General features: G+C 42.6%; 2 protein-coding genes across 8 annotated transcripts in view; one reads left to right on the top strand and one right to left on the bottom strand.

The window, feature by feature from the left end:
• Window positions 1–15,905, bottom strand: part of FUBP1 (far upstream element binding protein 1) — a 38,263-nt gene extending 22,358 nt beyond the window's left edge. Inside the window, exons 1-14 of one of the 7 annotated variants that reach the window (XM_054036632.1) lie at window positions 15,589–15,905; window positions 14,254–14,344; window positions 13,186–13,248; window positions 12,261–12,299; window positions 11,667–11,706; window positions 10,623–10,672; window positions 10,460–10,531; window positions 10,128–10,185; window positions 3,160–3,322; window positions 2,928–3,026; window positions 2,734–2,835; window positions 1,754–1,856; window positions 1,544–1,644; window positions 129–270 (exon numbers count right to left, since the gene is read on the bottom strand). In XM_054036632.1, coding sequence (XP_053892607.1) covers window positions 129–270; window positions 1,544–1,644; window positions 1,754–1,856; window positions 2,734–2,835; window positions 2,928–3,026; window positions 3,160–3,322; window positions 10,128–10,185; window positions 10,460–10,531; window positions 10,623–10,672; window positions 11,667–11,706; window positions 12,261–12,299; window positions 13,186–13,248; window positions 14,254–14,344; window positions 15,589–15,834 — 1,369 coding nt within the window. In that variant the 5' untranslated portion in view covers window positions 15,835–15,905. The remainder of the gene's footprint in view (window positions 1–128; window positions 271–1,543; window positions 1,645–1,753; window positions 1,857–2,733; window positions 2,836–2,927; window positions 3,027–3,159; window positions 3,323–10,127; window positions 10,186–10,459; window positions 10,532–10,622; window positions 10,673–11,666; window positions 11,707–12,260; window positions 12,300–13,185; window positions 13,249–14,253; window positions 14,345–15,588) is intronic. The other 6 variants (XM_054036638.1, XM_054036633.1, XM_054036634.1 and 3 more) reach the window with 6 other exon arrangements.
• Window positions 15,906–16,317: 412 nt separating this feature from the next.
• Window positions 16,318–27,237, top strand: part of DNAJB4 (DnaJ heat shock protein family (Hsp40) member B4) — a 40,910-nt gene continuing 29,990 nt past the window's right edge. Inside the window, exon 1 of the mRNA XM_054037755.1 lies at window positions 16,318–16,397. The gene's annotated coding sequence lies outside the window, so the exon portion shown is untranslated. The remainder of the gene's footprint in view (window positions 16,398–27,237) is intronic.

The raw sequence follows: 27,237 nt of genomic DNA, 5'->3' as shown, positions 1-27,237 counted from the left end.
TACACTGTTAAACTAAACTGAAAAAAATCAATGCACTTTTTGCAAAGATTTCTGGCATAATTAATTATACAAAAATATTAAGTACTATGATTTCTAGTTAGAATATATTTTAGTTTAAAATATATTGCCTTTTCCAATGATTAATCCAGTTTTTCCAGTGGGTACAATAAAATTAAATTCCTGTAATCCACCAGGAGGCCCCATGTTCCAGTTGCCTTGGCCTCTACCCCTTCCTCGACCACCAGGTCCTGGACCACCAGGATTACCAGCCTAATGGGGGGAAAAGCTACAAGTTAGCACACACTATTTACTGCCTCATTTACCACAATTCATTCATTAGTGACAACAGGTGACTCTAGAACAAAGCCCACTGCCAACTAACAAGTGTCAGATTAATAAATTTAGAGGCTTTATTATTTGATTATATATATACATACATACACACACACACCAGTAACATATATAGTTAACATTTAGTTGAATAAGGATTTTTCATTGAAGTGCTTTCACTCATTGTATGTTCCTGCTTCATTTCTAGATTACCCCAAGTACTGACATACCACAGGAGTCCAGTGGTCTTCCTCAAAATCACTCTGAGGTACAAAAGGAGGGAGGGAAGACCACATGGCATCCTGTAGGTGGAAGTGAAGAGATGGGAGGGAAGGCAGTAGTGGCTGGATATAGGGGACAGGGTTCAGAAAGGTATGGGGAAAAAGCACATTCCAGTTTTGTGTGCGCACACATGCACATAAAGAAGGGGGTAACTGTGTTAGCCTTCAGAGCCCTGGTCAGAAAAGTCTGCATAGGAAGCTTTCATGCTCCTGCATCTGATTTAGCACATAGTTGAAGCATATGCACTAAACACAGCTCCCCCTAAAGAGTTGAGCAGAAGGTAATACACAACTGAAACATGCAGTTAAATGAACAATTGCTGCTTTATTTTTAAAAGAAGATAACCACATACAGTACCCTGAATTTCTGCAGCTAGGAGGGAGGTATTCACAGACAGAAAATATAAAAATGTTGAAACCACTCCTTTTGTCTCAACCCACATTTTTTAAAAAAAGTTAAAGCTTTAAAAATAGTGTGGTAGAGCAAAAAAACAGACTGATATCACAGGGAAAAGGAGAGTTCCTCACAATACAGCAAAACACAACTGCCTGTCTATATCAGATGTAATTGTGGGACCATTAGCCAATGATTAGATAAAGGGTTAATAACCACCACAAGATGATGATTGATTAAAAGCAGGTAGTGCACTAACAGACAACTGTCAAATCAATAAAAGTACCTCTAAAATAGCCAAGACAAGACATTGCTATGGGCTTTAAGCTGCATTTTTTTTTTAAATATAAAAAGTAACCTCATTGACACTTTAAAAACTGGAAACAAGGATGTTTTATAATCCATGCTCAGTTTTCCACACAGACCCAAAAACTACCATTAAGTAAGGTTATTAAAATGGACAGACAGCTAACACATGGATTTTTCCTAACTCAAGCTGAAATTTTATTTTTTGCACAAAATATTAATATTAGCTAACCTGGACACTTCGAAGGAGGTCTGTAATAATTTCTGCAGCATGTTGACATCTGTCTGGAGGTCCTGTAATTTGGGCTATTCTATCTGGAGTTGTTCCATCATCTGGAATAAGAATGTAATATTTAAATTCAGCCATGTTTTACTTAAAAATAAAGCTAAGTTGATCAACATTTACACACACACACAACACACACACACCCCCTCCACTCACCTGGCTTAAACTGGATTCTAACACCAGCATCATTCTGTATCTTTTTGATCATCTCTCCATTTCTTCCAATTACAATACCAACAGCAAATCGTGGTATTGGGACCTTAAGAGAATACATCATCAATATCTTGAAACAACGAATATTCCTACCAAAGGCCACAATAAAAAAGAATACTGGAAAATTGAACTGGTCACCAACCATACCACCTCAGCCTGCAATCTTGTCAAATCTAAGCAACTACGGAATCATGATCCTAGCCAGTAAATGGATGGGATGGCCAAAAAGGGGAAATAAATTCTAGACACCACTGGTTGTGATAGAGGCATCACTTCAGCAGATGGTGGTTTTCCCCCAGTCAATGCCTGAACAAGGTGTTAGTGGGTCTAGGATACTGGTGTCATCAAACAATAACTCCAACAGGAACCTTCACCACTCATGGTCATTTACAATTCCATGGCTTTTACAACAGCTAGGATTAAACACCTCTGTGTGCTGCCCAAATTCCAACTTGTGTAATTACATTCTTCACTCTATAGTTTTAATTAGACTTTTCTTCACTTCCCCTTAAAAAGGATTAAAACACCTCCAAAGCAACAGAAACTGCTGTTCATTATTGCTGGCACAAGATGGCTGCTGCATTCCACAAAGAGATAGTAGTATTTAGGTGGTGAGCAAGTGATACCTATGTGCCATAATCACTTTGGGATACAGTTAAAGAGCTATTATTGGTATTAACTAGCGTTTAACATTATTAAACAGTCTCAAAGTACACCTCTACCCAGATATAACGCTGTCCTCGGGAGCAAAAAAAAAAAAAACCAAAAAAACAAAAACCACCTCTCTCTGTTATAGGTGAAACCGCATTATATCGAACTTGCTTTGAGCCACTGGAGTGCTGCTTTACCGCGTTGTATCCGAATTTGTGTTATATTGGGGTAGAGGTGTACATAGTGAACAATAGATTTTCAACCATACGTACATCTATCCCTTCATTTCCTCCTATTCTTGACCCATATTCATTGCGCGCCTCTCTAAAGCCGCCTTGATCACGAATCAACTCCAACACCATTTCCTTGGCTTGCTAAAGAAGAAATAAATGTATTTTAGAGTCTATAATTTTAAAACTGTTTTGATATACATAAAAAAGATAAAACTTGGAAACAAACTACTTACTTGAACTTTGTAAGGGTCTCCTGTAATCCTAAGAGGTTTGTCTGCACCAGTGTTCTGTGGCCCATCTTGAATCATGACCATTTTGACTCCTGCTCGTTCCTATTTGACAATATAAAACTGAATTTCCATGCAATTCCAAAGTCTGACCCCTCTGTCTCTCTCTCTCTCTCTCTCTCACACACACACACACACACACACACGCACCCCCACATGTTTAAAAAAAACAACTTACCTGAAGTTGCTTAATGGTCTCTCCACCTTTTCCAATAACTAATCCTGCCTTACTAGCTGGAATCATAATTTCTTGGACAGCATTTCCTGGTCCATCACCATGATGAAAGCCAGGTGTAGGTCTTCCCTTTTCAACTATCTGGTCAAGCAGTCTCTTTGCAGACCTGTGAAGACAGACAGTTACTGCTAAATGTATTACAAACTGTGCATTGTTCCGGTTGGAAAAATTCATTTCACACAGCCATTCAAAGAGTTTCTTCATTACAATTTTCACAGACATTTGTATATTTTGATATCCATAAAAAATGTATTTATCAATTCTACAGGATGCCTTCCCAGTTTAGCTTCTCTTAACATCTTTATGTGAGACTCCATGAAGATGAGCTCAGTGTGAACATGGTAGAGTCACATCCTATTAAGAGTTCTTTACGTGAGACTCCATGAAGATGAGCTCAGTATGAACATGGTAGATTCACATCCTATTAACAGTTCTAAGAAGAATGAAACAACTATATTGGTTTAGATGCCCAATTATATAGATTCATAGATTCATAGATTATAGGACTGGAAGGGACCTCGAGAGGTCATCGAGTCCAGTCCCCTGCCCGCATGGCAGGACCAAATACTGTCTAGATCATCCCTGATAGACATTTATCTAACCTACTCTTAAATATCTCCAGAGACGGAGATTCCACAACCTCCCTAGGCAATTTGTTCCAGTGTTTAACCACCCTGACAGTTAGGAACTTTTTCCTAATGTCCAACCTAGACCTCCCTTGCTGCAGGTTAAACCCATTGTTTCTGGTTCTATCCTTAGAGGCTAAGGTGAACAAGTTCTCTCCCTCCTCCTTATGACACCCTTTTAGATACCTGAAAACTGCTATCATGTCCCCTCTCAGTCTTCTCTTTTCCAAACTAAACAAACCCAGTTCTTTCAGCCTTCCTTCATAGGTCATATTCTCAAGACCTTTAATCATTCTTGTTGCTCTTCTTTGGACCCTTTCCAATATAATGTGAAATAAGTAAGTGAACTTGTGCCCACATATCCAAGTCCCTGAAATTGTACTGACGAGACCTGTTTCCAGTCACTTTCTTCAGCTTCATGGTATTGAGCAGATATTGTGGCTGATACTTTTCTACTTTCTTCTTCTGTCTTGTCAGTAGAGTCTGTTAAAGCCTTTCATTATCTCATAGTTAGGTCCACCTGTTTTTCTTACTTGTTTACTAGTTGTCCTAGCAAAACTCTACATGATATTAAGTTTCTCCTTTTTCCTTCTTTTAATCTCTCAATTTTTAATTTAATTTTGATTACTGAAGGTGTTTCCTTCTTCCTCAGCATTAAAACAAGTTCTCAAACTAAGATATGGTGGTGGCCAATAACTTTCTTCCAGCGAATTTCAAGAAGTTCCACCAGACTTCTAGGTGGATACCTTTTTTCCTTCTCCCCTGTAGAACTCTGACTTGAGTTACTTTTTCTAGCACCAGAATTTTCCACACATTTCAATACCAGACAATAGGGCCTTCCACCACCATGCTACAGTAATTCTAGATGATAAGTTATTAGTTCCTTATGGCTTTTATAAGATGCAGAGTTTTCAGGACAATTTAATAAAAGCACACAGGGGTTATTGGACACCCTATCATCTTCCTTCTGAAATCAGCTTTCCAAAATGTTTAATTTTTGGGCACATACAAGGAGAAATCCTCCTATTTCATTACATTCTCATTTGCCTGTCCCTGTTCCATTAATTTGTTTGCAATTTAAAGTTTTCAATGTTTATCAATAGTCACTTCCATTTTTCTAGTACAATAAGAAACATTCCAACAATACCAACAATACCAACAAATTACAAAAATAAACATTACTAAAAAACTGCCTGAAATATATACAGTAGACCTGCAGTTATGAACACCAGAGTTACGAACTGACCAGTCAATCACACATCTCGTTTGGAACCAGAAGTACACAATCGGGGGAGTGGGGGGGAAGGGAGGAGGAAGCAAATACAATACAGTACTGTGTTAAAATGTCAACTACTAAAAAAAATAAAGGGAAAGCAGCATTTTTCTTCTGCATAGTAAAATTTCCAAGCTATATTAAGTCATTGTTCAGTTGAAAACTCATGAAAGAACCACCATAACATTTTGTTCGGAGTTTCAAACATTTCAAAGTTACGAACAATCTCCATTCCCGAGGTGTTCGTAACTCCGAGGTTCTACTGTATGCCATGCATTAGCTAAATAGGAAACAGACAATGTAACAACCAACCAAAAAATAAATAGAAAATTTCTACTTTTCCCTTTTGAAGGCATTTGGGAATCAGTTTATTTAGAAACTGAGGATAATTACTGCCTCACCACCTTAATATCACCAAAAACAGTCACTAAAACAGTATTTCACAACAGAAGTCTTTGAAAAGAATCTTCAACTCCTAGCTATTAAAATAAAATACACGCAAGAGTCAAAGGCCTAACCAAACAAAGAGGTCCTGCACTGTGACCTGAAGCTCAGGCTGTTGTGCTGTTCGAAAGATCAGGTTCCCTGCACCTTCCACTGAGTGACCTACAGCCAGCCTTGTGATGTTTAACCTTAATAACAGACACCAAGAACAGAAATTCTCAACCTTTTTCTTTCTGAATCCCCCTAACAAGCTATAAAAACTCCATGGCCCACCTACACCACAGTAAGTGATTTTCTGCATTTAAAAGCGAGGGCCGGAGCTAGGGGGTAGTATACGGGCCAGTTGCCTGGGGCCCCGGGCCACCGGAGCCCCGTGAAGCTACATTGCTCAGGCTTCAGCTTCAGCCCTGAGTGGCAGGGCTCAAGGCACCAGGCTTCAGACCCACACAGTGGAGCTTTGGCTGTCTGTCCTGGGCCCCAATGAGTCTTAACGCTGGCCCTGCTTGGCACCCCTCCGAAACCTACTCGCGGCCCCTCATACACTACTTAAAGGAGAGAAAAGATGAGGGGATGGTTATTTTCCTTCCCATGGGCCATCCCCCCCTTGGGGGATCTCAGAGTTCAGTTCCCCAGAAAGAGATGTTCAGTAAGTAATATCTTCCCTAACCTGGTGCTTGGTTGGGGGGGGGGGGGGGGAGTGGGGTTTAAAGAAGGGGAAGGAGGTTGCTCCAGGGCATGGAATGGGGAAGGGCCCTTTCCCAGAAAGCTGGAAGGAGACTCAAACAGAGCCTCCTATGAGCCCCAGCTTTGGGGCATTGCGGCACCTATCACACATAGGGAGGGAAGTGTCTCATTGTCTGTGTCCAATCAGCAAATAAGGTTCCACCTTGCCTTCTCCCACTTGGGTATGGTTCCCTCCCAGTCCTTCTGAACAGTAGCAGACAGGCAGCTGGGGAAGGTGGGGCGAGGGAAGGGGGTTCAAAAAGGTCCGAGTTCTGGTGTTGCAGCTCATGGGCCATATGTCTGACATCTTCACGCTAGGTACCTCCTCAGGCATTTCAGCATTACTTCTAATCTCTGATATTTTCTTAAATCAATTCTTTTCCCAACAAGGGCCTTATAATGTAAGGACTTTAGAAGAGCACAGACTGCATTATCTGGGTTTGATAAGGACGCCCAGATTTCATAATGATTACACAGCAGGCTACAACTCTCTCCTCTACAGGCCTACACATACACTCAAGAGGAGAGTAACAAGAGGCAACCCTGCATAATTAAAGCCTACTGAGTACTGCGGGAGGAAAAAGTAATTGTTCCTCTGTTGCTGCAAGAAGTACACCCACTAACAAGTCCAATAAGGATTTTTATAATATTTTAGTTTACTAACAACCATCATTTAAAGAGTCAGGAAATTCCAATTCAAGTTTACAAACAAAAAACAAAACTCCAAAGATCTGAATATGGTAATTTAGGAATATGCTTTCCTCCCCAGGTTCTGTGCAAAAAAATCCAAAGAGGAAAACAAATTACCCCCAAACCTGGCTCTTTCTGATTCCCAGCACTCTTTCAGAAACTGCAGGAACCAAAAATTAGCTCTTCAGTTCTCAACAACCCATGCTAACACTGCTATTTACAAGATTAATTTTTAAAAATCCATCACGTCATCTTAGGTTCTGTGCATTATAGCTCAGCTTGATGTGTCCAGTAAACCATAATTAAAAAAAAAAAAAAGAAAAAAAAAAAAGAAGAAGTTTTAAATACTGTAACTATAAAAAAAACATTTAAACTCTGGTGAAATTCTTTGCATGTCATAATTGACAAACCTCTTATCCAATTAATCTCAAATTTCATAGACTATGTTTATCTTGGCCACAGACCGCCAATCTTGAGGAAGGTATTTCCCTTTGTACGTTAATTTTACTCAAATACCAAAATAAAGCTTGTAAAAAATTCAGTTGTAATTCTAAATTTGGATAGGTACCTACTGTCCTGTATTAATAAGAATGGCTGAAGACTTCATTTAACAAGATCGGCATGGATCCTTTTTACGTGGACGGGCAACAGTAAGTTTGTTTTTAACCTGCCTAAACCACAGTGACCAGGTCAAAGATAAAGTTAGGACTGAAACTGCTACAATACCTCTTTCAAACATCTGCCCCCAAATTATGGTCACAGTGGATTCATAACTGGCAAGCATATTCACATTAAGAGACAGCTTCTTGAAGAGAGAACCCACCACAGTTGTTGAAAAATGGGTGGGTTTCCAAAGAGAAACACCAACTGCCATCAATTGACCCCAGACCTCCCAGCAGGCCTTGCCAAAAACAGAAGAGCACAGGGGGCTGGCACACAGACACTTGGACAAAATCCATTCCACCTAACATCTCCTCAAGCAAAACCAGAGTAAATTAGACTCAGAGGTAACAGTCTCCCACATTGACACTACCTTTACAGTGCTGGCCAAATGTGCCTGGATATACATCAACTTTTCAGTTAAGCTGAAAGAAAACCACTCAACACTAACAGCTAGGGCTGGTCAAGTCTGCTAGACCACTGGTTCTCATACTTTTTTTTTAAATCGCGGAGCACACCACTTAATGATCTTTCCCAATGTTGTTTGTACCGTTAGCTAACTATTGTAAAGCGCTTTAGATAAAAGCACTATGTAAAAAAACCCTTAATAGTAATTAAAGTTTTTTTGTTCTACAAATAAAAGCACGTAACTCATATTTTAGTATCAGTAGTCTTACCTTTCTAATGTGATGGATGTGTCCTCTCCCCCGCTGCGGCGGCCCCCAAGCAGGGGCTGGGAAGGTGGCGGGGGGTCTCTCCCCAGCAGCCGCAGCCCTGGAGCTGGGGAAAGTCGCCTCTTTCCTGCACATCCCAAATTCCCCTCCCCCACTCTTCTCACCCACCCCCTATTCTTCCCAAGGCCACCACCTCACCTTACATGTGCATCTTCTCCAAGGTCCAGGCACCTAATTAGTGAAGCCAAGCCTGCATGGCTCCACTAATTAAGCGAGTGGCCCTTCATTGTGTTGTGTGCAGCCGCCCAGGCGCGCACCTTAGAGGGAACTATCCACGGACCACCTGAATGGAGCTCGCAGATCACTGGTGGTCTGCGGACCACAGTTTGAGAACCTCTGCACCAGACTTTCCAGCATTCAACTAGAATATACTCTGCTGTGTAATTTCACAGATCAACCCACCACAGCACAGGATGGTGGAAAATTCTCTCTGCTGATGCAAGTCTTCTATCAATAGGCACTACATTGCTTTAGTTACAGGTCATCTAAACCATAAAGACATGTAAGGATTCAGCTAAAGGCTTAAGTCTTGTGTACTGGAAAGCCTTGCTTTACCAAGTACAACCATGATTCTCCCACTGCTACTATATAATAGGACCACATTTATCTTCACACCATTGGGCCTTCTTTTAAAATACTAAATGTTCTGACTGAACACCAACATATCCATGACTGTGCCTTGCTTTTTTATCAATTTGTCTTCTGGCTAATAAGTGCTTATCCTATCGAGCCAGAATGAATCTAATCTTGTAACATTTTGTTGTGATCAGTTGGTCTGCTAAAAAGCTATTCCTAGGCAGGCCAATTTGAGTGAAAGGTGTAAGACCCTTTCAAAATAAAAAAAAAGCAGATATTGTAGCCCCCCCCTTTATTTTTTTAATGTATGTTTAATAAACGTTAATGTCTTTTTGCTTAGTGATATATAGTAAACTAAATTACTTGGCAACAGATCAAATTCAAATTACTGTTAACAGTACGGCAATAAGAAAAATAGTGGGACTCAAATTTACGAATGTCTCCCAAGCCCTACTAATCATCAAAAACACCACACTTCAATATTAACTTCATCCAGAAAATTACATATCAACATAAAATCAAATGGCATGGCCACACACCACTCTGACCCATTTGTACCCATGCTGAAACTAGTGTACAGATTAATAATTACTAGCAAAAATTGGGCCAGTTGCATTGTTCAGTCAGATCTTGATAATATACAGATCAAATGCTTCATCCTTGATTTAATAATATTCTTAGGGTCTGATCCATCAGCATAGATCTGACTGCAAGAAAAGGGGCTACTTAATTTTCCACAGTTGAATGGTTATATTCAGGCTCAGCACAATTAAATTCTTATTCTTAAGCATTTCTCTAGATTATCAATTTAAATTTTCAGAGTTGTGGGAAATTATGCTCTCCCTCCTCCCAAGACAACAGGGAGTCAGAATAATTACTTAATAACAGTAAACGCTCAGATTCAAAGAATTGAAGCTTTATAACTGTTAAAACACAAACTGTCAACAGCACATGACAGAGTATGCAAAGGAAATATCCTTAAATCAAATTCTCCCAGGAAAAATAAGAAAAATGTTGCTTATCTGTAAATTCTGATTATCAATGGAAACACATTTTTGTCAATTTCTGTGTGCCTTACAATGTTTACCAATAAAAACTGAATCCTTCCAAGCCTAGTTATTGTCACCTCACTGTATAGGAGTCATATGACATACTTTAAAATATTTTATTAGACAATGTACTTACTGAACAGACTCGGGTGTTCCAGTTAACATGCAAGATCTATCAGGCAGGCCACCGCTATCTATAAAGTTTGTAAAATGAAACAGATTTAACAATTCTGTTTAACTTGCAAGGAATCAGTAGCTAAGTAAATAGAAAAGTGTGTTGTGGGAAGTTTTAACACTTCGCTAAACCAATAAAATGACAGTCTCAAGATTTAAGATTGTTTTGCACTTAAATGACTTGTACCTATTCCCAGTTGTTAAAGGTGAGAATAAATTTAGTTGAAAAACCAACCAGCAGTGTTCCAAACTTGTTACCACTAAATGGATATAACCTCAAAAGGAAATAATTACCAGGAGCAATCTGTATTTTGCATCCAGATTCTTGCTGTATGCGTGAAATCTGTTCTCCTCCTCTGCCAATTACTTGAGGGATAAAAACAAAAGGATGTTAACTAGCAATAGCAACATTTGTTAAGAGCTCCATTATATTGTATATTACATTTATACTACTTACTGAATCCAACCATTCCATCTGGAACTTTGTACTCCTCTGTCATTACAGACCTAAAAGAAGACAAAATACAACAAAAGATAACATATGGTTAGGAGACTACACTGGCTTAGAATTTAGAGAATATTTTTCATCTGTATAGAAAGACTGGCTGCCTTTCCCCCCCCAATCACACCAAGAAGGAGAAACATACTGTAACATTTTGGGGAAATGTCTTTCTGTGGGTGCATCTACCCCATCTAATGACTTGAACGGGAGCCAATTTTATGCAATTTTACTTTAGAAGTTTTGCCCATTTTAACCTGAAATTCTTCAAGTTAAATAGAGATTAAAGCCAAAATTACAATCTGTAAACACAGAATACCAAACAGTAATATTAGAAGGCAAAAATGACATTCCTAATTAACATTATATAAAATTTAGATACTAGATTTATGTAGTTCACAATAAATCAATTATTCTGCTAAAAATCTGTTTGGTATGAAAAAAGACCAGTATATTCCATGATTATTAAAATATTGCTAGTTATGTAGCATTAGAAGTATGTCACAGATGTATAAAAATATAGGCCATTTCCAAACAAAAAATGCACAACAAGAATTAAAAGGGCAGGTTGGTTAGTTTTGTGTTTTTGAGGCAGCAGAGGGAAGAAGCAAGATGAGACGAATGCAGCATAAGTTATTGATCGGATATGTTTGGCATAAATTTTGTTAACTCCAATATTTTTCTCCTTAAGAAATCTTTCCCTCTTGCTTTTAAAATAACCTTTTCCTTCAGACCAGACGCCTGACCCTATGGATCAGACCTCCCACATATGACATGATATCAAGTCTCTATGCAGTTCTTGATGTGGTATCCTATTACATACATTTCAAATATTTAGCTTATGCCTATTGTGGCTAAACTGTAACAAGCATCACTTCACAACTGTGTTTCATTATTATGGTCAAACATTGTCTTTTTAGGATAAATGTTTTGAAGTTGTTTCCTGGAAATGCACCAATACTAAAAAGTAAGTGTAAACAAAATGTTAATTACGGCTCCTACCTTTGTTGCTGATGCATTGGGGGTAGCTGGGTTCCAAAAGCTACAAATAAAAAGTATTTTTAAAGTTAAATTCACAAATAAAGGCAAAATTCTCTCACAATTAAGCCAAAAATTTCCCACTAACAAACTACATCTCTACCCTGATATAATGCTGTCCTCAGGAGCCAAAAAATATTACCGCGTTATAGGTGAAACTTGCTTTGCTCTGCCGGAGCCCCACCCCCCGGAGCACTGCTTTACCGCAGTGTTATATCTGAATTCGTGTTATATCAGGTTGCGTTATATCGGGGTAGAGGTGTATCTGTAGCTACTTCTGACAAAGCTGGGGTTTAAAAAAAGTTGCCAAGCAGAGGTATAAAAGTATAGCTGAAAGAGACAAACTGATTCTCAGCTCTGTTGCTAATATATAATATTCCACAACTATCAAACTGTTCAAAAACAAGCCTATTTTCCTTATAGAAACTTGAGACTTACAGGTCAAGTCATTGTGATCTCACTGGTCCAACATTACCTACCAGAATACTGCATCATACTCTTGCTCTGAAAATGTACACTTGTTTAGGTTTTATTCGCAATGAAATAAAAAATACTTACAGTCATTCTGAGGAGCAACTTTCTTAGCATCTGGTTGATCTGCAAAATTAAGATTTTTTTTATTTTTTGCCAAGAAACAAGAATCTTTTAAACTAATGGCTGTCCCATGAGTGTGAATCGTAACTTTTCCAGTGTATTTTTTTTAGTCAATGAATTTGTTTTTGTTTTGGTAATTTCAGGGAATAGATCTGAATAAAAAAGAAATCTTATAAGTATGATACTCGGTTAGTATACTTGAAAAGAAGTTAAGTATTTCCATTTGTCTATCCAGTGGTTTAAGAAAAGCATAGTTTTAGAAACATACTGTAGATTGGATATCCATAAACGGTCAATGAAACTTAGCTAAGACAAGCAACAACATTTAACTCTGCTCCTAATAACTGGCTTCTCAAGCTAATGATGCTTCTACGGTAAGAACTGAAGATAAAAGTCCACCAAAAATCAGTATGAAAATAAACAATGGCTTAAAAAAAATCTGACAAGTGACCACAAATCTATATAGAATTTAAGAAACAACAATAATCCCCTGCAATGCAATCTGAGTCTGAACTGTGGTATGAAATTCCTATCCAAATATCAAGCATTTCACAGCATAAAACTTCAAAAAAAAAAAAAAAAAAAAAAAAAAAAAAAACACCAAAGGAAAAAAAAAAAAGTATATTCAAAGCAACTCTATCACTAACATCAAAAATCCTCTTTGTACAAGTAAGCGAAATGAAAGGCACTGACAACCTATTTCTGAAAAAGACTACTTCGTTTCCTTCCCCACCCCAAATTCAAAGTTATGTGATGAACCATCATAATTTATGTGTAGCAAAAAGTCAGACACATAATCCAGGAAATATTTGTGTCATCCATTTCAAAAGATCCACTAGTTTATTTCACGTTTACATACTAAACACAGGTAATAAATAAAAATTCCTGCCTTTAAAAGGAGAGGGCATTCCCTCCCAGTGTGTTGTACTGCTCGGACTTGTCCAAGAGCCATCTACACATAAAATAAAAAGAATACATTACATACATCATCTGAAGCATCATTAGCTCATTTTTGTATATTAAAAACCTCACTATTAATAGAAAAACACTTTAATAAAGAATACAAGAACTCCTGGTTTGAAGCCTTAATTACATTCTGTAAACTGAGTCACAATCCTCTTAAAGGAAAAAAAACGTCACAGCTCATATAGACCTAACAAAGTATTTTCAACACCTCCAAGTTCAGAAGTTTCTCTCCATAATTTAGTCAGGATTATGTGTGTATATTAAACATATCAAACCCTGTTAAGTTCACACTAGTCGTGTAGTAAAAATCAGAAGACACGCCACACAATTCAGTAGCAAACTTTTCTGCAACGTAAAGCAAGTCAAAAAAGTGGAAACTGCAACAAAAGTAGAGGAAATATTACAGCATGATCTTATCAGGGTTCATGCGTGCTGTAAGTTAGTAAAAGATTTAGCCAAGTCTAATAAGAATTTTTATTTTCCTGTCTTTTTTTTTTTTTTTTTAAAGTCCTATGCCATTACAATGAAATGCATTAAAAGTAGTTTACCAGATGCGGTACCTTCAATAATAAATCAGAAGTCAAACCAGCATAGGTTTGAAAGGTGACCACCTTCAACCTTAACTGTGAATAAAAGATTTCACCAATATACCTGCATAAAGGTATCTTTTAAATTATTTGTTTCACCTACCTTATCCATGGGTTTTCCTCTTAAAATTTACTGCATTGTTTCAGTACAAGAGGTCAGGTAATGGTCTAAGAATTGATTTACAAGACTTCAGATTTAAGACCTAAATAGCACCACTGATTTCTAAACAAAAATCCCCATTAAAACCAAATTGGCAAAGTGTGTGGTGTTCTTTAAAGAGTGCACATGCCAGTACAATATGGATCTATACTATCGTTTCTGTGGAAAATTTAGGAAGTTTTTGACACCGCTGCCATGAACACAATGAATTATGGTAGTATACACATATTTATTGACAGCATACCTCCATCTTCAAGAGGTCTTTTTTGTCCTCCATAACCGTAATCATTTGAATTCATTGATGTCCCTCCATCACCTCCAATTTTTGCTGCAATCTAGATAAAAGTAAAAATAATGAAAACAAACATGAGATACTTTTTACCTTGCAAATCAAAAACCTTGCAGATCAGTCCTGGTTTGCCCTAGTTTTGATGGAGGTTTAAAAAATACATATTAAAAACAATATATATCTCAATGACGAAGAAAAGTCCCTCTCTTTGCATATCATCTTTGAGCACACTTGATCAAATGATCATTTTGCTTTAATACCGGCATTTAAAGAGCATTTTGCATTCTTACAGATTTCTCTTTACAAAAAGAAGGAGGTTGTTGTACTCATGAGGTTTCACCCATGGAGGAAGTAGAGACTGCTGCATTTAGAAATGGCAGCACCATGTATTTTTCCACAAGCTCTTTGAGATTTACCATCTCATTAAAACAGGTTGAGTTATCTCACAGAGAACCCAACTCCTAACAAAATCACCTTAAATCTCATAACGGCATTATCTGACTTTCCCTTTATAAATACTGTACAAAGTTGCATCTTGCTTGTTACCAAATGAAGTCTTATGTGCAGCCAACTGCAAAAACGACAATAGTGCAAATCAAGTTAAAAGTAAAACTAAAGGACAGAGACTACGCAACGTAAACTTGTAGTTTTAGCTCAGGACCAACGAACCCAACACTTTCAAACTAGTTTGAGCAGGTTACCAGGATACAAGAGCGCCTCAGGCAACATAATAACTGGAACTGAACCTGAGCCTTTTCCAACACGACGGGGGGAGCCTCGTCGAAGGCCTGCGACAAGCAGTTCCGTCCCCTTCGCCTCCCCAACCAGCGCAGGGCGGCGACCCAGGGCTGCGCGCTGCCTGGGCTAAGGCGCTTTTAATAACCAGCTGTGATTTCGCTATTTGCTTCCCCCCCAAACGGCTCAGAGGGAAGGCCCGGGAAAGGTCCCCTCCATAACCTGTCCCTTGACGGAGCTTGTGGGTACAGGGGGAAGGTTACCGGGGATCGAGCAGTAGTGGGACCCCCCCCCCATCTCACTGTGTGCTGAAGGGGCAAGGGCGCTGCGGGAGCTCCCCCCTCGTTGGGGTGTTGGGGAGGCACAGGAATCCCTCCTCACTGCGTCCACAGGGCGGGGAATGGGGAAGAAACAAACAGCACCGCCGTCAGCCCCAACGTGCACAGAAAACGAGGGCCCTGAAAGGGAAGCGGACCCAGCCTTACTCCAGCCCCCTCCCCAGAACAAACCCCTGAAGCCGCCCGATACGCTCCAAAGGACTTGCGTAGGACCCACCCTATTTGTCCCAGAATAGGTAGAGGGGAGATTCCGGTGCTGAGGATCAGAGGTGGCCCTATCGGGAGCCGCTTCCAGGCCCCCGAGCCTGAGGGTCGGAGCTACCGATGGGCTGGTGCCCACATTACACACCTGCCTAGCCCGCTGCAGTGCGTCTTTAAAGGCATCGTTGACTCCCCCACCTCCGCCTCCTCCTCCTCCGGGCGCGCCCGAAGCAGGAGGGGGCACCGTGGAATAATCCGCCATAGCCGCTCCGCCGCCGCTTCCTGCCCTACTCGCTGCCTGCCAAGAAAGAAAGAAAATGGCGGCGGGCGGGAGCCTTTCACATTCCTGCGCGGCATCGTGCTCGGGGGAGGGGGGCAGGGAAGAAGAGGAAACCTCGCGAGATCTCTGGAAGGGAGAGGTGGGATTTCGTGGAGGTTCTTGTGGAAGAAGAGGAAATCTCGTGAGACTTCATTCTGAAAGCCAGTATATGTGTGGGGTCGAGATTAGATCTACGGAGATGTCCTTCAGGGGCATGGAAGGGGAAATCCTCAGAGGCGGGGGGATAAGACTCGCGATAGTTCATTCCTGGAACGGGATTTGAGAGGCCCCATCGTGTAGGCTAGGCGGGGCGGGGCGGAGATCACGCGATGACTTTTATCGGTTCGGGATTTGGGAGATCGCGGAAGGGAAACAGGTGGATCTCGCGAGCGTTGAAGGTTAATTTTCAGCGTGTGGGGCTCCAGCCTCAGCTGGAGCGCGGTGGTTGCTGGGAGCTCGGTTGGCTCGCGGCCTGCTAACGCTGACCGAGACTTCTGCGGCTTTGAGTGAGTCAGGGAGGGTGAAGCTCCGCGCGGGGCGAGCGGTTACTGCCATTCGCAGGCCGCTGGGGTCGGAGCGCCCCCGTCCCTTGGGCGCTGGCCCCAGGCTGAGGGAGCTCGTTGACTCCAGGGCGCAGTTCCCCCCCCCCAGTCCCATCCGGGGTGAAATGTGGGGGCGCAGAGCTCCTGGCCCAGCATGGCTCTGCGGCTGCCCCCCGGGCATGCTGGGCTGGTGCCACTGGGGAGGAGAAGCGTCACTTGCCAGGTGACGGCCGCCGAAAAGGGATGCAGCGAAGCCGGTCAGCCCGCTGGGCATGGGGCTTACAGCGCTGCGGGGGGTGTTGTGGCGGCGGCGGCGGCGGCCTGTAAACTGGCGTTGTTGGGGAGCGTGGTCACGGAGGAAGTATCACCCCCGTGTAACGCGCTCAGGCGACAGAGAACTAGCGCTTTATTGCTCCGGGAGGATGGATGGGGCGAGAGGTCTGCGGTGCCGCGCCGCAGCGGGGGCTGAGGAAACTGGCAGCGCCTCGAGAAACAGCCGCGTTTGTTGTTAGCTGCCGCAGGGTGAGGTGATATGCAGAGCTGATCTGACCAGCTCAAGGTCTGAGACGTCCCCGCTTGGCATGCCAGCCAAGGTGGGGGTGGAGGGGAACGAAAGCCTAAGTTCTTCTCTGGGGTTTGTGACTCTTTCTCTAGTGTGGCTTCTCTTTTCAGCTAAATGTAACCTGGCTTTTTAAGATGTACCACCACTAAATTATTTATGCCCCTTGCCTTGGCACTTCAGTGCTTTCATTCAATCAGTACTACTTTTGATTCCTTTTTAGGATATTCATTTTTCAGGATGGTTTGCTCTGTTGATTCTAGCATCTTCCTACCAGGCTTCAACTCCTGTGGGAGATGGATCGTGGCTCCCGCTTCTTCTATGCCCTGGAGTAGCAGTCAGGGGGTTAAGAAGCACATCATCTGCCTTTTGGCAGCAGATGCTACCCTCCTCACGGATCTGGTGGAGATACGCGAGAGGGCCCAGGCCTTCTATGCTGGCCTTTTCTCCCTGGAGCCAACCAACACTGATGCCTGCAGTGTGCTTTGGGATGAACTCCTGACAGTTAGCACGGGTGACCAGGAACGGCTGGAGCTGCCCTGCCTCTCACTCTGGCCGAGTTCTCGGAAGCCCTCCGTCTCATGCCCACTAATAAATCTCTGGGCACGGACGGGCTGACCATGGAGTTCTACCGCGTGTTCTGGGACATCCTCGGCCTGGACCTTGCCACCACTGGGCCGAATCGGTGGAGAGCAGCAGGGTCCTCTCCCTGTCATGCAGGCGAGCAGTGCTCACCTTGCTGCCAAAGAAGGGGGAGCCCTGCAATCTCCCTAACTGGTGTCCCGTCTCGCTCCTCAGCATGAACTACAAGGTCGTAGCAAAGGCCATCTCGCTGCGTTCCATGCTGGTGGACGTGGTCCATCCTGACCAGACCTACACCGTCCCGGACCGTACCATCTCTGATAATCTTTACCTGATCTAGGGTCTCTTAGAGCTTGGGTGTGGGGATGGTCTGTCATTCACCCTCCTGTCGTTGGATCAGGAGAAGGCATTCGACCGGATGGACCACAGGTATCTCTGCGGGCATTCGGCTTCAGGCCCCAGTTAATGGGGTTTCTCCAGGTACTGTACGCTTCCGCAGAGTGTTTGGTCAGGGTCAACTGGACCTTGACCGCACCTGTCAGCTTCGTGCAAGGAGTGCGGCAAGGCTGTCCACTGTCAGGTCAGCTGTATACTCTGGCTATTGAGCCCTTCCTCCGTAAGAGGTTGACGGGGTTGGTGCTGTGTGAGCCGGAGGTGCAGCTGGTCCTGGCAGTGTATTCCGATGACGTGCTCCTCATGGTCCAGGACCCGGACGATCTGGTGTGGGTGGAGGCTTGCCAAGCTGTTTACTCAGCGGCCTCCTCTGCCCTGGTCAACTGGGTCAAGAACTCTGGCCTAGTGGTTGGGGCCGGGTGGTGGGCAAGCTCCCTCCCACCCGTGCTTCAGGCCATCCGGTGGAGCACGGGTCCACTGCTCTATCTTGGCGTTTACCTTTCTGCCACACATCTGTCTCTGCCAAAGAACTGGCTGGGTGACTGCGGGGCCGAACAGGACTGCTCCAGTGCCTTTCCCTCCAGCGGAGAGCGCTGGTGCTTAACCAGCTGGTCCTGTCCATGCTCTGGCACTGGCTCAATACCCTATGCCCACCCCCAAGGTTCCTGGCCAATCTCCAGAGGTTGGTTCTGGAGTTTTTTTGGCCAGGACTGCACTGGGTCTCTGCAGGGGTTCTCCATCCTCCCCTAAAGAAGGGAGGACGGCCTGGTATGCATGCGCAAGCAGGTCCATGTCTTCCGTCTCCAGGCCCTGCAGAGAGTCCTTTATAGTGCAGGTGGCTCGGCGTGAAGCATATTAGGGCATGCCTTCTTCCACCGCCTGCGAGGGCTCCGATATGACAGGCAGCTCTTTTTTTCTCCATCCAAGAGGTATTCCGCGAGACCTCTCTGAGCTGCTGGTCTTCTACCAGGCTGGTTTCAGCAACCAGGTCTGTGGCGGCCACCGAGAGGGCAGATCTCCTCACGGAGGCCCTGCTACACAATCTTCAGCTCCGTGTGCAGGTGGTAGAGTCCCCCTTGGTGTGCCAGAGGTTGGTACTGGTGGGAGTTACCAAGATTGGAGACCTCCTGGACTATGACCTTGGCGGTTGGATGGATCCCCTGGTGCTCAGTTGATGCATGGGGCTCTCCACCCTTAAAACCCCCTGGCACGTTCTCCAGGAGGTGGAGGCAGCCGTGTCCCCTGAGGCTCGGGTTTTCGTCGAGCGGGTCCTGCTAGAGGGTGCGCCATGCCCGCCTCTCACTCCAGGCTCTCCGGATATTTCCATTGGCTCCCTGCCCCGTGAGCCTTCCCAGCCTCCCCCTCCTCGTACCCCAAGTTGGCTGCATGTCTTGCAGCCGGTCCATTTTCGAACCGCGCCAAGAGACCATCTATATGTGCTCATGATGCACACACTTCATTTCCCCACACCCATGTCCTGCCCATATACCAAATGGCGGGATAGTTCACCAAGAATGGAGGCTGGGGGACCCTGGTGGGACAGCTTATATTCCATCTTAGTCCTACGGCCTGCTGGGGATATCAGCTAGTGGCTCCTACATGGAGCTGTGAGCACAGGCGTGTATTTGGCGCAGTTCACCTCTGTCCCTGAAACCTGTCTCTTCTGTGGCGTGAGGGAGACCCTGGCGCACGCATACCTTCAGTGCGCCAGGCTGCAGCCCCTCTTCCTCTTATTGAGGTTCTGGCTGCACTTTTCCCAGCATTTGTTTATTTACGCACATCCGATCCGAAGCCCCGCAGAGTCGTAGGACCATCTTGTCAGCCTCCTCCTGGCCATGGCCAAGGTGGCCATTTGTAACACCAGGGAGAGGAAGTTGGCAGAGGGGGACCCCTGCAACTGTGGGGCTGTCTTTTGTTTTTTTTAATCTGCTTACATATCCGTGCAGAGTTCCTCTGGGTAGTGTCTGCCAGCTCTCTCGATGCCTTTGAGGCACAATGGGCACTGTCCGGGGTTCTCTGCTCAGTGTCCCCTTCTGGTTCCCTAGTTTTGGCCCTTTGACCCCCCACGTCTGTTCCCGTTATTGCCTTTGTTGTCCCCTGAACTTGGTTGGGTTCTGGGTCCAGTAGCTCCTCCCTAGCCTGGGGGAGGGGCTTTTAGCAATGGGTGAGCTAGTGGGTGTTCAAATGAACCAGGCTTCAGAGCCCACAGCCATTATCTTACGAACTTCTGTAGTGTCAGTATCTGTATCTGGTATCCAGTTAATGCTGAGGGTTGATAGCAAGCATCTGATAAAGTTTTGAAAAAGTGGATTTGTCATATCCTTGGTTACAAGGCTCTTTGAGCTTGTGTCAGTTTGGAACGAGGTGGCTCAAATGAAACCTGTTTATTTATTTATGTTTAACATAGACCTTGCTTAACGTTCTCGAACCACACCCAGGAACAAGCGTTTTTGGCTAGAAACAATTTGCAATCAATTAACATGTTGCTACATGACAAAAAATCAGCTTTAGATGAAGCTGAAGGCCGAGTGTGGCTAACTTTTTTGCCCTAACAGCTAGTAATATGAGAGAGTAATAGCAATACTTAAATTGGACCACTAAGTGTGTGTGTGTTTGTGGGAAGGGAGGAGAGGAGAGGAACGTACTATAGCTTACATCTGCTATGTCTGTGCCAGGGGATGGCCTACTGCTGTGTATGCTTCTGTTACTATATCATATGTTTCCAATTTAAACTTAGGTTTGAGTTAAGTAAATTCTATTTTCACACATTTTTATTTGTCACGTTGGCAATGTTTTGCTTTTATTATTTAACAGATGTTTACATGAAAACGGTATTTTTATTTATGACTGGCTTTTTAATTTAATTAGGATCCATTGACTTTTACTGGTAACACACATAAAGAGAGAACAACTGGAGTTGTTCCAGGAAGAAAATAATTCCTTTTCCTATCTGCTTCTATTAATTGATTCTATCCCAGGAAGGTGAAAGGAGATTGTATGCCTATTCCATTGGCTTCCCCCATTATAATCATCCTGAAATTAAAAGATTATGTATATAAAGTGGGAATTTTAAGATTGATTTTTGTTAGTTAAAAGCCTATTAAAGGTTTCAATGTAGTGTTTCCTGTTGCTTGTAATATGTAAACTTACTCAGAAATCTACTGGCAATGCACGGATTGGAGTGTTTACCAAACAATGAAGGGTGACTAGTATGGCCTAATTAGCACGCTGGACTGGGACCTGGAAGACTTGGGTTCTATACCTGACATCCCCTGACCTGAGAGGGCAAGTCATTCCCCTTCTCTGTCCCTCAGTTTCCCCATCTGCAAAATAGGGAGATTGATATTGTCTTCCTTTTGTAAAGTGCTTTTTAGATTACCTATGAATAGTGCTATATAAGACCTAGCTCTTATTAGAAGACACTCAGGCAAATGTCACCACTGCCTATTCTGTGTTTTTTCTTGATATATGCCTACACTGTAAATGTTCTTCAGATGGGGGCCCTTTACAACTGGTGTCAAGTTGCTTTAAAATTCGATAAGCCTCTTGCTGGCATTCTAGTTGGACACTTTGTTCTTATGTTGCTCTAATCACTTAGGACAGAAAGCAGTTTTCCTCTAACAAACTTTTTCCTCACTCATTTAAGGTTTTTTTTCCCTTGTGTCTAGATCAGGGATGGGCAACTTTTTGGCCCGAGGGTCACAGCTAGGAATAGAAATTGTATTGCGGGACATGAATGCTCACAAAATTGGGATTGGGAGGGGGTGAGGGTTCTGGTTGGGGGTGGGGGCTCCGAGGTGGGACCAGAAATGAGGAGTTCAGGGTGTGGGAGGGAGTGTGTGTGTGTGTGGGGGGGGGGGGGGATGAGGGCTCCGGCTGGGGGTGCAGGCTTTAGGGTGGGGCTGGGGATGAGACGTTTGGGGTGTGGGAGGGTGCTCCGGGCTGGGACCAAGGGATTCGGAGGGCGGGAGGGGGATCAGGGCTGGGGCAGTGGTTTGGGGCACTGGGAGAGGCTCAGGGGTGAAGGCTCCGGGCGGTGCTTGCTTTAAGTGGCCCCCGGAAGCAGCAGCATGTTCCTTCTTCAGCTCCTATGCAGAGGCGCAGCCAGGTGGCTCTGCATGCTGCCCTGTCCATAGGCACTGCCCCTGCAGCTCCCATTGGCTGCGGTTCCCAGCATGCAGAGCGGAGCCCCCTAGCTGCTCCTATATGTAGGAGCCGGAGCGGGCCATGCCGCTGCTTCCGGGAGCTGCGTGGAGCGACCTTCAACCCTGCTCAAGCACCAGAGCGGGGTAAGCCCCCAACCCCACTCCCCAGCGGGAGCTTGAGGGCTGAATTAAAACTGCTGGCAGGCCGGATCCAGCACACGGGCCAGAGTTTGTTCACCCCTTATCTAGAGCTCTGACTTGCATTTGGCTGTATAAGAATAGTCAAGGTTCTGAAATAGATATATTATAAACATGTTACTGTCAACACATGAAACAAAAAAACACATTGAAACATGGTTATGCTATCATGCTTTCTTTTGGTACAAGAGTCTGTTTATTACCTTCAGTGACTAACCCATTGATCACGGCAAAAAGAGCTTCCCCACTTTGACCTACCAATGCACAATTTTGACCTGTGATAATCATCTCTAAAGAGGATACTGTCCTCATTTCTACTTAGCTTTCTTTCCCTCAATACATGGTACACACTAAAATAATCATGTTAGTTCTACAGGACGGGAAGGAAGAAAAACTATTGTTTCTAAATGCTAGGGAATCTATAGCTCTGATAGCAATTCCCTTTCCCTATGTAACTTTCTGATCAACAGTGCAAATCTTGGGAATATGCAGACATTAATGAACATTGAACACATTCTACATAGCAAAAAGCAACAGAGGGTCCTGTGGCACCTTTGAGACTAACAGAAGTACTGGGAGCATAAGCTTTCGTGGGTAAGAACCTCACTTCTTCAGATGCAAGTAATGGAAATCTCCAGAGGCAGGTATATATCAGTGTGAAGATAACGTTATCTCCACACTGATATATACCTGCCTCTGGAGATTTCCATTACTTGCATCTGAAGAAGTGAGGTTCTTACCCACGAAAGCTTATGCTCCCAGTACTTCTGTTAGTCTCAAAGGTGCCACAGAACCCTCTGTTGCTTTTTACAGATTCAGACTAACACGGCTACCCCTCTGATACTATATAGCAAAGTAATCCTACTTCTTGGAATGTGTAAGGTATGTACATAAGTTCAAAGAAGGAAATATGTCGTATTCAGAAATCTGGAATAACGCATTCTGGATTGAGCAATTTAATTTCCTTGCTTCCAGATGTCGTTCTTCTTTGAAACTTCAGAGCATGAGAGAAGTGATGCCTAATTATCACACATAGAATTCATGCATACAGTGAGAGGCTCATTTGCAAGATGATTGTCATATTTAAGAAGGAAAAAAAAAAGTAATTCCCAGCTTTGTTTTGGCAGCTGAATTCCCTGAAGTGATAAAGAACATCTACAGTCCAACCAGCAGAGTACTGGTAACTGTTAGAAGATAATACATACTGTTCATTCAAGTAAAGAGATGAGGGAAAAAAGATATAATGGTGAGAGTGAACTTTTGTGTGTGTGTATGAATATCAGAATTTTAGCATTACAAGCTGGATTTGAAAGTTGACTTTTGGGTTAAAAAAACGCTGCTAATGTTCAAGACCTTTCCAGCTTGTAATTTTAAAACATGCCAAATTCTTTGCCTGGTAATCAGTTTCAAGTTGCTTTATAGGGATTTGGGGGGAGTTGAGATATGCCATCTTCTGCTGTCATAAATGTCATGTCAAGGAAAAGTTTTGCTCACAAAGATCTTTTATTAATTGATTGTGTTTTGTTTTTTTAAAGAAACTAAATAAACGTATATATTTATTTATTTTATATATATATATATATTATTTATTTATTTATTTTTTTGGTTTAAATGACCTATAGTGATTACTTTAGTAGTGCAATTTACCTAGAAAGCCAGGAAGTTCAGGGTTTTTAATACTTCTAATTCTGAACTGCACAGACATCATTTGTGAATTGCTTACTGCACTTTTTTACACTTATGAAAGAGGAAAATTCATGTATATGATTTCAAAGATTCTTGATGAAGATAAATGGGAGGGAACTGGATAGCAGAGAGGAAAAATTGGAAGAACAAAAAGGATTCTATTGTAGTGACTCCTCTTATAATGCTATAGTTAAAGTTTTGTCTGCATTTCTCTTACAAACTCCTTATCCTGCTATAGAATTTTACTCTGGGCTAAAACATAACTGACTTAATACAAGGTTAGTCCATTTTTGGGTGCAAAATTTACAGATGCTTACAAAACTTCAGTGGGACTGCTCAGTTGAGTAATATGGGATGGATTTCATCCTTACAGCTTTTCTTTTGAATATGTGTAAAAAAATTTATATCTGTGCTTGGAAGGTTTAGATTTTTTTTTTAAGTGAATGTCGGTAAATGTTGATTCACCATAAACACACAAACTAATTAAAAGTATTTCCATAAATGATCAAAATTTACAGACAAAGTAAGAAAAATGCTGCTTGACAACTTGTTAGTTGATTTTGAGGATATTTACTTTGTATATTTTGATGTGATGCGGACAATTTGTATTTTAATCATATAAAGTTTTGAATCTCAACATCTACAGTTGTTAAATAATTGTCTGCCCTCCCCATTTGTGACCCCTCGCTGTAATTTCCCACAACTGTGAAAATTTAAATAAAACAAATCTTAAATGCTTAAAAATAAACACCTATCAAAATCATAAAAAAAAACTGACAAGCTTAAATATATCTGTCTAGCCACTTTTTAATTTTTTTTTTTTTTTTTTGAAACGTTTTACAAATACCTCACGTACTTCTAAAGCACTGCTCTTTATGGTAATAATAATGGAGACTAGTGTGTTGCAGCCCTAGTCATGGACAAGACCCTTAACCTTGTCTTTGCTTCTGGGACCTTGAAGTGAAAAAAATTCTCTAAGTTATATCTGCTCTGTATAGACTCAAAAAGATAGTCTCTGCCCCCAAACAGCTTATTATCTGAGTATGAGATGATACAACAGATGGATACAGCCACAGAAGACTGTAGGAGTACAGTGAAACAATATGGGTCAGCATGGTAAGTAGTGGTCTCAGCACACCCACAGTCTAACAATTGTCAAGTTTTTTGTAGGCATCAAGGAAAAGAAGAGTTCTCAGGAGGATAATTAGTTAGGTTTTTTTTGTGTGGATGTTTGCAGCATGCAAAAAAGCATGAAAGTGGTTGCTTGAAAGTGTTACAAGTGGGCAAGGGGAACTGGCAGTGTTGGTGGATAGGAGGCAGGAGTTGGCAACTTGATAGTAAATCAGAGAAGATAGGGTGGGGATAGTGTGTGAAGGCTTTGAAAATAAAGACAAATAAGTTATGCATGATGAGAGAGGGAACCAGTGGTCCTTTATGGTCCTGACTTAGAACATTAAATGCATGCTGAGTGATTTGCTGCATTGGCCTTAATACTGAGCCCCTTCATTTAAAACCAACAGAGATTTTGGGGTGTCAGTTTTTCTTAGCTAGGAAGGGAGACTAGGCAAATACATCTTCCTACTACAACCATACAGGCCTGGTCTGAGGTAATCCCCTTCCCTAATACACAGAGCCCGACTTTCAAATGTGTCGGGGGGACAGAGGGTGCTCAACCCCCGGCTCTGCCCCGGGCACTGCCCCCACTCCACCCCTTACTCCAAGGCCCTACCTCTGCCCCGCCTCTTCCTACCCCACCCCGCCTCTTCCCTCCCCCCGGCGCGTCGCGTCCTCGCTCCTATCCCTCCCTCCCAAAGCCTCCTGCATGCCCCGAAATAGCTGTTTGCAGCAGGCGGGAGGGAGGGGGAGGCACTGATCAAAGGGGCCCACCGGCAGATGGCAAACATTGGGGGGGAAGGAGGGAGCTGATGAGGGGGGCGGGGGGACTGCACCCACCATTTTTTTTTCCCCGTGGATGCTCCAGCATGGAGTTGGCACCTATGTCCTGATACATATGTACACACCTCATTAAGACCAAACTGTTACCTTTTCTCATGTGACAAGTAAGAGGCAAGAAAGACTATAGGCTGGCTGTGCGCCAGCTCAGCCCATCCTGAGGACAGTTGGTCCAGGGATGGAGAGATTTGTACCTTCTCTGATTATCTACTCATCTATTTAGGTGGGGCTCATAAATACATTTTTTTTATATAATTTCTTTTTATCCAGCCATTGCTGGCTGTTTGTCAGAAGTCAGTTAAAAAGAACTGGTATATAAGGCTAGACCTGTATTATGTGTATGTAATTTTGGCAGCAGTGGGAAAGGGAGCAATAGGAAGGAAAGGGTATGAGTTGAGTTCTAAAAATCCCTAAACAAACACTGAACCTAGTCAATATTCATAATAAAGGACTCAAAATTCAGTCACCAGCCTGTAAAAATATGATTATGGCACATTTAGATTAACTGGTAACTTGAAATATCTTATGGATTATGTGTTTATTGAGGAAATGTAATAAATAACATATGACAAAACACTTGTGTATGTCTAAGAATATTTATTTTATCATGGTCCCTAGTTTTCGCCCTTCTCTGTTGTCCTTTAGATTTTTTTTTTATGATGCTATAAGTGGACAGCTCAATATTTACTGTAAGTGGAAACAAACATTTATTTATGGTAGCACCCGGCGCCCCCATTTGTGATTGGGAATGGTTGAGTTCAATAATGTAAAAGGTAGTTTCAGCCCTGAAGATCTATGGTACAAGCTTAATATTTCAAAGTACAATAAAGCTGGTAAATACGTAGGGGCAGAGAAAACAAACTCTAGGTACTTAAGAGTTAACTATGGGGAGGGATAGCTCATATCCCTGGGTTTGAGCATTGGCCTGTCAAACCCAGGGTTGCAAGTTCAATCATTGAGGGGGCCATTTAGGGATCTGGGGCAAAAATCTGTCTGGGGATTGGTACTGCTTTGAGCAGAGGGTTGGACTAGATCCTGAGGTCCCTTCCAACCTTGATATTCTATGAAAAATGAGGATGACATTAGATTTGGAGGGAAACTCTTTTTGACCAAAATAGTATAAGAAAGCTGCCTCTTCACTGCTGCCTAATTCACATCTCACTAAAATGTCAGATCTCCCATATGTTATATCATAAGGATTGCTGTCAAGAGGGAGAAAACAAAGTATAACTTTAATAAAACACCATCCCCCTCATAGTTAAATGTAAAATTGGAAACCTACTGCCTG

The sequence above is a fragment of the Malaclemys terrapin genome, chromosome 8 (genome assembly GCF_027887155.1).
Source record: "Malaclemys terrapin pileata isolate rMalTer1 chromosome 8, rMalTer1.hap1, whole genome shotgun sequence".
In the NCBI taxonomy this organism is placed as follows: domain Eukaryota; kingdom Metazoa; phylum Chordata; order Testudines; family Emydidae; genus Malaclemys; species Malaclemys terrapin.
The sequence above is the reverse complement of the archived record's forward strand: the minus strand, read 5'-3'. Positions and strand labels throughout refer to the sequence as shown.